The sequence below is a fragment of the Bidens hawaiensis genome, unplaced genomic scaffold (assembly GCF_021521415.1).
Source record: "Bidens hawaiensis isolate Kalapana, Puna unplaced genomic scaffold, B.hawaiensis_p1.1 tig00025108_1, whole genome shotgun sequence".
Classification (NCBI taxonomy): Eukaryota; Viridiplantae; Streptophyta; class Magnoliopsida; order Asterales; family Asteraceae; genus Bidens; species Bidens hawaiensis.
The window spans coordinates 122505-132098 of record NW_027493993.1 but is presented as its reverse complement, the minus strand read 5'-3'; the positions used below and the strand labels follow the sequence as shown (position 1 = coordinate 132098).

At 38.1% G+C, this 9594-nt stretch overlaps 1 protein-coding gene across 1 annotated transcript; it reads right to left on the bottom strand.

Annotated features, from left to right (window-relative positions):
* Nucleotides 1-2534: 2534 nt before the first annotated feature.
* On the bottom strand, nt 2535-6441 carry LOC143570851 (uncharacterized). The gene is made up of 4 exons (XM_077056391.1): nt 6205-6441; nt 5123-6145; nt 2651-3811; nt 2535-2570 (listed from the first exon to the last, which is right to left on the bottom strand). The coding sequence occupies exons 1-4, from the start codon at nt 6439-6441 to the stop codon at nt 2535-2537; spliced, it is 2457 nt and encodes an 818-aa protein (XP_076912506.1).
* Between the last annotated feature and the right edge of the window lie 3153 nt (nt 6442-9594).

Below are 9594 nucleotides of genomic sequence, written 5' to 3'. Positions count from 1 at the left end.
ATTATCATTCAATTACAAAACTCAAATCTAACAACCGGTCGGAAAGATTACATGAAAAACACATAATCAACCTATGGTTGATTAAATTAGACTAAGTTCGAGTATTCTCTTGATATATGAATTTTCAACCCAAGTGTAATATTAAAATAGTTGTGTTAACAAATTATTTATAATATTACTTAACAAGAATATCAATTCATAACAAATGTTCAATCTTTTCAAATCTAAACATGAGGATATGTGTTTAACCAATTTTCATGTAGCATACAAGAATTATTTTAACTATTTCTAGATTAAAAGTTATAAAATTGCATGAACAACATTTATAAATAAATGATAAAATCAAGAGTCTTTCAACATAACAAGATGTACCATTTATAATTCTTGTATATTACTTTCAATTGTTTAAACACAAAATTTCATCAAAAGATAACCAAGAACTAGCCATTATTTTAACATAAAATTATCATATATTAAATTCAACCATCAAAAGTTGTCAAGTTTCATCATGAGTTAAGGTGATATATAGTGTTTTAGCTCATGATAATTATAAAAGATACACCAAAATAGAAGAATATAGCATTCATGTTTAATATTAATATAATCTAACCAAGCTAGATAATTATGATGATGCTTAGACTTCTTCTTGATGTTGTATGAAGGTTCAAGAGCTTCTCTTTATTTAATTCTATGGATTATGAGAGTGAAAATGGGTGTGTTTTTCTCCAAATTTGTGCACACAAAGGAGCAACATGCATGGTCTTTATATAGGCTCACTGTGCACAAGGCATGACCCATGCTTAGAAGGGGCATGACCCATGTTGGTCCCCTTGTAGTACGCCACGTGCTCTCTGATGTACTATTTGGCATATAGCTAGGCACGGGGCATGTTTGGTCTAGGATTGGGCTGTGCTGGTCCCTCATCATTTAATGTGCATGAAGTGATTGTACTTTATTGGCAGGCTTGATTGGCATGGGGCATGTCTGGCTGAGGCATGACCCTATGTGTCTTCAAAAAGGGCGACAATGTACTGTGTACTTTATTTTGTCATCTTCTGAGGAGGCGTGGGGCATGTCTGGCTTAGGATTGGCCCATGCTTAGCTGATATGTCTTCAGATGGAAATGGGGCATGCCTGGCTGAGGCTTGGCCCATGCTTAGCTGACAGACTTTCATTTTTCTTGATTTTTTTCTTTGTTTTTTCACCATTTTTGGTTTCCTAAGCTCATAATTCCTATGAGAACAAATAAAGGCTTATTAGAACCGATTCTCAATAATATTATCAAGAAAATAACATGAATTGGGTATGAAATGATGCAATAAATATGTATAAATAATTATACATCAAACCAACACAACATGTTCAGCTTTGTTCAAAGCAAATCCTATCTTAGTATGTTTCGGCCCTGCCGGTTGTTCTTTTGTACTCTCTCTTGCCATTTCACTATTGATATAATATTAATACACCCAGCAACAACTGGTAGCTTCTTGGCACCCTTTTTCAGAAAGTTGTGTATAAGGTCTTGTTTGATAGCCCTAAAACTTGCATAGGTGCTAAAATTACACCTCAAGTTATACCGTGGGGCATTTTCATCATATGTATATTCATGCACACTTTCTTCAATTTTTAGGTGACACAATACCGGAGGCGCACTTGAGGTGCACAAGCATGAGGATGCTACACATATAGCTTATTATGTTGTAATAAGGTTGTATATATATTACATCATATATAGAGCTTAATAATATCTAAAATTTGGTTAGGTGATGCTAGAACCCTATGAGAATTTTTATTTATTTATTTTTTTTGCATCAATAACTTGCGCTTTGCGCCTCGTGCTTTAACTCTAGACCCTGTTGACTTATTGCACTTCACGCTTTTTGAAACCAATGTTTGATTTGGGGCTAATTTTTTTTTAATATAAGTAGTTAGCTACATTTATAACAAGTACCATGACTTACAAAAAAGAGCATATCATTTTGTGTTTGGAACTTGCTAGCACGACGTTAAGGATCATAATGTGGATCTTTCTGAGCATTATCGTTATATTGTGTTATAATGGGGACCAGGGGAAAAGTTTAATTTTTAATAAAGGGAGGAGGTGGGCAAAAACATCTTTTAAAAGAAGAACCACTTCTATACGTAAAGAATTGGCTTTAAAATAATAGCATGCATAAACATAGTTTGTTTAAGTTAGGCGCATCAAAACAAGTCATAGACTTAAACGTTAAAAGGAACAAGTTTTCTTTGGAGTGTGTAGATACTAAATGTGAAGTGATCTGTGTAGAGTTGTCGGTTATGCTGTTGAGTTGCTTGCTTAATGTTATGAGTAATTTGGTATTTTTTGCTTTTACCTTAATAACAAGTTCAAATGTGAATCTGAACACACCAGTGGTCTTATTTGTAATCGTATAATGAGTTTGTAGCTTCACTACATGAAATTATATCATGTAATACCTGATAGCCTTTGATAAAATTCACCGTATGTATCTTTGTTTATTCACTTGGTATATAAACACAATTACAACATAAATTTAGGAGACATACAAGGAAGGTATTAACAACTTTGACTAAATAATAAAAGACATTTATTATGATGGATAAAATATATTTGGTGATGATTTATCTCTAACACCCCCCTCAAGCGTACAGGTGGCGGACGAACGCGTAACTGGTCTCGGAATGATTCAAAGAGCGGTCTCGGAAGCGGTTTGGTGAAAATGTCGGCCACTTGAAGCTTGGTTGGCACAAATTTGGTGTGCAACTTGCCTGAAGTCACTAGCTCGTGTACGAAGTGATAATCAATATCAATATGCTTAGCTCGACGATGAGCCACCGGATTTTGACTGAGAAAAATGGCACTTAAATTATCACATAACAGTGTAGGACAGTCCGAAGGCAAGGAATTTAGATCACGGAGTAAATGAGAAATCCAAATAAGCTCCGCAGCGGTGTTAGCCATAGCTCGATACTCGGACTCACAACTAGAACGTGAAACAGTAGGTTGCTTTTTTGCACTCCAAGATACAAGATTACCGCCAAAAAAAATCGAGTACCCGGAGGTGGAGCGTCTAGTTTCAATACAACGAGCCCAATAGGCATCAGAATACCCAACAAGTGTGGACTTTGTAGGGTAAGAGAAATGAAGGCCATGAGTTATAGTGCCTTTGACATACTGCATGATTCTTTTAACCGGCTGAAAATGTTGTTCTGTTGGCGAGTGAAGAAATTGACTAGCCTGATTGACAACGTACGAGAGGTCAAGTCTAGTGATAGTCAAATACTGAAGTGCACCAACAAGAGAGCGATATAAAGTGGAGTCATGAAATGGCGTTCCAGTGCTAGTAAATGTGTCAGTTGTGGCGAGTGGAGTCCCCACTGGTTTAGAGTCTAAAAGACCAGCTCGACTTAGAATGTCATGAGCATACTTTGTTTGACTAAGAAACAAACCATCATTTGTATAGGAAACTTCCAATCCAAGAAAATAATTTAATTTTCCCAGGTCTTTAATGGCGAACTCTTTTTGCAAACAACCAATGAAACGCGTGATGGAGGGTTCATGGTTTCCGGTAAGAATTATATCATCCACATACACTAAAAGGTATAGAAGGCACGAACCACGATGGAATATGAAAAGAGAGGTATCGGCTTGACTACACTTGAATCCTTGAGCAATCAAGAAGTTGCTTAGCCGTTGAAACCAAGCTCTTGGTGCTTGTCTAAGACCGTAAATTGCCTTGTTGAGGCGGCATACATAGTTTGGATTACTCGAAGCAACATATCCCGGCGGTTGTTCCATGTATACCGTTTCCTGAAGATGACCATTAAGAAACGCATTTTTTACATCTAGTTGATGTAAGTGCTACCGATTTGTCACAGCGAGGGAGAGAACGAGACGAACGGTGGTAGCTTTAACAACCAGGCTGAAAGTATGAGAGAAATCAAAACCGGGTATTTGCGTGAATCCTTGAGCCACAAGGCGGGCTTTATAACGGTCAATGGTGCCATCGGCGTGATACTTTGTCCTAAAAACCCACTTAGATCCAATAATGTTTACAGAGGTGGGTCGAGGAACGAGTGTCCAAGTATTATTTTCATGCAAGGTTTAATCTCTTCATCCATGACATCACGCCAATGCTCATGTTTGGATGCGGATTTGAACCCTTTTGGAACGGTAGACATTAATAAGGCCGAATGCAAGGTTGATGAAGAAATTGCAACCAAATTTAAAAAGTGCCTTGGTTTAACAATACCGGCTTTACCCCTTGTGATCATCGTATGTGTGGCAGTAGTGTTGGAAGGAGGTGTTTGAGGTGTCGGTGAGCTGGTGGTGTGGGATATTGGATCTGATGATGAGGATGTAGCCATGGGTGAGATAGGTGGTGAATGTGGAGTGGGAGTAGGTTGATTTGGAATTTGTGGATGGGGCTGCATGCATGAAAAACAAGGTGAAGGTGAGTGGCTTGGGTTTATATTAGTGGATGAGGTGGTTGGTACAAAGGCTTGTGTATTTGGTTTGGTGGATGGAAAGGATGATTTGGTTGGTTTTGGGTCAGTAGTGGAATCAACCATATCATCTTCATATTGGCTTAAGAAAAGTGTTGTAAGGTTTATTGTGGAACCAGTTTTGGTAAATGGAAAAGATTCCTCATCAAATCTCGCATGGCGAGTGATATAAATACAAAACGTGTTGGGGTCCTAGCACTTGTAACCTTTATATTGTCTGCTGAGAAAAACACACTCAATACTTCGTGGAGCAAGCTTATGATCCGCATAAGGCCGTAAATATGGAAACACACGGCATCCAAAAACTTTAAAATTGTTGTAATTTGGAACGGTGTTAAACAGAAGCTCGTACGGCGATTTATCTTGTAACACTTTGGTGGGAAGACGAATAAATATGGGCCGCCGAAAAGAAAGCATCCACCCAATAGGTTGCCGGAGCATTTGCACCAAATAACATTGCAAGACCGGTTTCGGTTATATGTCGGTGTTTGCGTTCGGCGCGTCCATTTTGTTGTTGGGTGTATGGACAAGACATTTGGTGATGAATACCATTTTCTAAAAATAAAGTTCGAACTTGATTGTTTACGAATTCAGTACCCCCGTCACTTTGAAAGACCTTTAATTTGCAAGAAAATTGATTCTGAGCGAAATGCATAAAAGATTTTAAAACTTCAAAGAAGCCCGACTTGGTTTTAAGAGGATAAAACCAAGTAAATCTTGAGTAATCATCAATAAAAATTGCATAGTATCGATAGCCATCAACCGAAGTAACGGGAGCAGGGACCCATAAGTCACAATGCACCATATCAAGGACATTTAAAGAACGTTTACTATTTAAAGGAAAAGGCAATCGACGTTGCTTTGAAAGCTCACAAGAAGAACAAGTATGCGGTTTAGGTAAGGTAGATGTAAGGTTTAAACAATCATGCTTATTTAAAACTAAAATAACATCAAAAGCAACATGACCAAGGCGTTTATGCCATAATTCAAACGAAGCCTTGGAAGGAGAAAAAGTAGAGGCAACAAGTGCTTGACCGGGGCTCAAAATATAAAGGCCATCCTTATGCTTCCCTTTGGCTAGAATGTCCTTGCTTACCGTGTCCTGGATAGCAAAGTAAGACCGAGAAAACAAGAAATCAACCGGGTAATCATTAGTGAGTTTGCTAACCGAAAGTAATTTTTTTTTGAGATTTGGAACGATAAGCACGTCCTTTAATTTCAAGTTTGGAGTAACGGAAAGAGTACCAATACGAGAGATAGGAAGGACATTACCATTGCCAAAGGAAACTTTGTCATTTCCATGATAAGGCACAGAGGAATCAAAGTGTGCAGTAGGTGGTGCCATGTGAGCCGTGGCGCCGGTATCAACACACCAATCTTGAGTGGCATCATTTAGCTTGCATTGTGCATGAAAAGCTTGGGCCAAGTGGGCTGCAGAGTATGAATTCTTTTGAGCATAATTTTCCAAGTCAGGACATGAGGTTGCATAGTGTCCCTCGCGTCGGCATATCTGACAGGTAATCGCCCGTCTGCCACGCCCTCTAGAAGAGAAACCACCTCTGTTAACAAACCGACCAGGCTTGCCTTTACCACGAGATTGATGTGATGTGGAGGCATGATGGTTTGCTGTGAAGGCAACCTGAGACGGAGAAGAGCCAGGAGGGATGAAATAAAGAGTTCATGACCCTCGGCTTGTACAATTAGGTCACGAAAAGTGGGTTTAGGTCGAATGGCCCGCTGGGCAGTAGCAAAATTTTCAAAAGCCGGACCTAACCCAAACAGGAAGTATTGGTTCTTGTCGAAATCGGGTACCGATTTTCCAATAGCAGCAAGTTTGTCACATATGGTTTTGAATTGTTTGGCATAATCTGAGACAGAAAGATTTCCCTTTTTTAACTGGCGCAACGTGTCTAGAAGATGTTGAGAATGTTCCATGGAGTCATTGCTGTAAGCAGACTCCAGGGCTTGCCATATTTCTTGAGACGAGGAGAGTCCCAAAACTTCCCCATAGCTTCTTCGGTCAAGGAAGATTGAATAAGAAGCAGCACACGCTGGTCGGTTTCAAACCAGGTGGTATATTGTGGGTTTAAAGTTTCTTTGTTATCAACTAAAATAGTTTTTTGTGGAGACGGGTATGAACCGTCAACAAAACGGAGCCAATTTTGGTGAAGCAATAGAGGGGAAATCTGACTTTTCCATTGAAGGGAGTTGGTGGATGATAGTTTTATAGTGAGCATGTGAAGATGGGTAGCCATAGGAAGGGAAGACTCTGATGAAGAAGCCATGAGAGCAAGGAAAAAAAGAATTCGCTGATGAAGATGAAAGCGGCGGTGGGAGGACTGGTTATTAGGGATTTGGGAATTAGAGAGAAAGGAACGGGATTAGGCTGATACCATGATAGCCTTTGATAAAATTCACTGTATGTATCTTTGTTTATTTACTTGGTATATGAACACAATTACAACATAAATTTAGGAGACATACAAGGAAGGTAATAACAACTTTGACTAAATAATAAAAGACATTTATTATGATGGATAAATTATTTTTGGTGATGATTTATCTCTAACAATACCATTAGTTGAATATAAAACGGTTGCCATTAGGATCAAATACCAGTTTCTATTAGTGACAGTATTATAATACATATGACATAGTATAAGTCACAGAATCAAAAGAAATTTTCTTATGAATGAACAATCTAACATGCAAAATTGAATTTAAATCACAATTTTGTAAATAAAAGACTTCAGCTAAAGGGGTAGGAAATATTTTAAATAAAAAGTGATATTGATATAGACATCTCAAAAAATAGGATTGAATGCTTATCAAGATCAACAGCCGGCCTGTCGATGTTACCGAGGAAATAACAATATATGGAATGGCTCAAAAGTATTCAGGCTTTCGAAAAATCCATTCAGTAGTACTTTTCTTCATCTTGTGATGTGTTGCTTTATCCAAAAATACGCTGGTGTTCCCTGTATGCCTCCTGTTAAAAAAATTTACCCAAAAATGGACTCATAGATGCAAACAGATCGAGGCAATTATGGCGATAGGCATCCTTATAATCAATACTATAAATCTTAGAATTTCCTTAGCTATCAATTGAGCCTTTGAGTTTGATCAGAAAACATCCTACCTAGTGAATCAGATCTGTACTCAGTAAATCACATATCAGTCTATTGTCATCTTTATATGTGAAGAAATGAAATTAATTTGTTAATGCTATTCAGTACCAACTTATGCATCAGGAAAGGATATGATTAGTTGCCTACATGGTATCAAATGTTTGATTGGTTTGCCTACGTGACACTGACACCAATAGAGAACTATTAGCATGCTATGAGACATGACATCTTTTGCATTGATGATTGCTTTATCCATATTTATCCATTCTAGGACACACACACACAATATATATATATATACATCTGTAAGTGCGTGTTTGTGTATGCGTATAGTTGCATGTTGGTCATTGTCACCTGCCCCTTGCATTTTCCTCACCCAAGTTTAAAGGTGGAAATTGTAGTGGCAATGAAAAGTGAAGAACTAAGAGATTATTCTATGTTATATGTGAGGTACCTGGAAAGGTTAGAATATTAAGAAGTGAAGGGGTGTCTCACTACAGGTTTAGAAACTTTGGTGTAATGGAAATGAATAAGCAGATGGGTACGTACCAGATGATATATGTTTGGAATGTGACCATCAAGCCCAATTAGAGGTGACAAAATAAATGGGCAATGGACTGCAGGTAGGGAAATGAGTCGGGTTGAATTGGTCGATCACTTGGTCCACCATCATTTCTTGTTGTTTTCATTTTAATATATATCGATCGAGTTAAGGAATTCAGCATGGTTAATTAAGAAACCCATCTTACTACAAAAAAAAGGTATCATATATATGATTGACCCTTTATTAGGTTAAACAAGTCGACCAAGTATGAATGACATCAGTGAAAAAATGTTGGTCAGAAAAGAATCTGATTCAATCCTTGAACTAGAAAGGCAACAATACAACCAGCCGTCTCTAGCAACCACACCATTACACAATACGGTATAGGCACAAATATGTTCGTGGACAATGCTACTTGAAGGCATATATTTTTTTGGGAAATATTGAGTAGATCATAAGTATTATATATATCCCCCAAGGGTTTCAGGGGAAGTTTGAACATAAGCACAAAACTCAACAAGTTTTACTTCTAGACTTGAGTAAATCGACCCTAGTAGCACGAGGATATAATTGGTAGACTGTCAACGTAGCTTCCAGGGATGGGCAATTTTAAGAACTTGATTCCCATTCAGAAGAGGTCTCGGGTTTGAATCTTGCTTCCACTAGTTTCTTACCATAACCTATTGAAGAACACCTTAATTACCATCACAAGCTGCAATTTACCTGTTATATTGTTGCTTGGCTAAGTATTGCCAAGGTCTTGTGAGTATACTAGTAACGGGTTCTCATGGTCACCAAAAATAATAATTTTTAACATGTATACGAGAATTAATAGGGGAGTGAGTTAGGTGAAGTGCTCAAACATTATAATGAGCCGAGGAAAATACACCATCTGCTTGATAAATACAGCGCAAGGTGCCTGTAACATGTGTTAAATTGCATAAACTAGACAATATGCCCAACTGTCCATTTTACCATCTTAAATATAAAACCGATTCATTACCTTCACTTTAAATATATTCTTTTTCGGTCATTACAGTGTCATTATAGTTTACATTAATTCCTATTTTCTTTACAGGTATCGCGCGTACTACCGAGGTGCTGTTGGTGCTCTACTAGTATACCCGTCATGCTACTTTTGAGAACATCCAGAGGTGGTTGAAGGAGTTGAGAGACCACACCGACCCAAACATCGTCGTCATGCTAATCGGTAACAAATCCGACCGACCTCCTCCACCTCATTGCCGTCTCAACCGAAGACGGGAAAACATTAGCCGAAGCCGAGCCCCTCTACTTCATGGAGACTTCTGCATTGGAAGCAACTAATGTTGAAAATGCTTTCAGTGAAGTGATTACACAGATTTACTGAATTGTGAGCAAGAAAGTGGTTGAAGCTGGTGACGAAGGTGGTTCTGC

What these genes read in the sequence shown, in the direction of transcription:
- LOC143570851 (XM_077056391.1), bottom strand. Translation starts at nt 6,441, where the DNA reads ATGGAACATTCTCAACATCTTCTAGACACGTTGCGCCAGTTAAAAAAG. An exon ending in CCACTTTTCGTGACCTAATT is followed by an intron (nt 6,146 to 6,204) that starts GTACAAGCCGAG and finishes TCTCCGTCTCAG; the next exon opens with GTTGCCTTCACAGCAAACCA. An exon ending in TACGCGTTCGTCCGCCACCT is followed by an intron (nt 2,571 to 2,650) that starts GTACGCTTGAGG and finishes TTTATTATTTAG; the next exon opens with TCAAAGTTGTTAATACCTTC.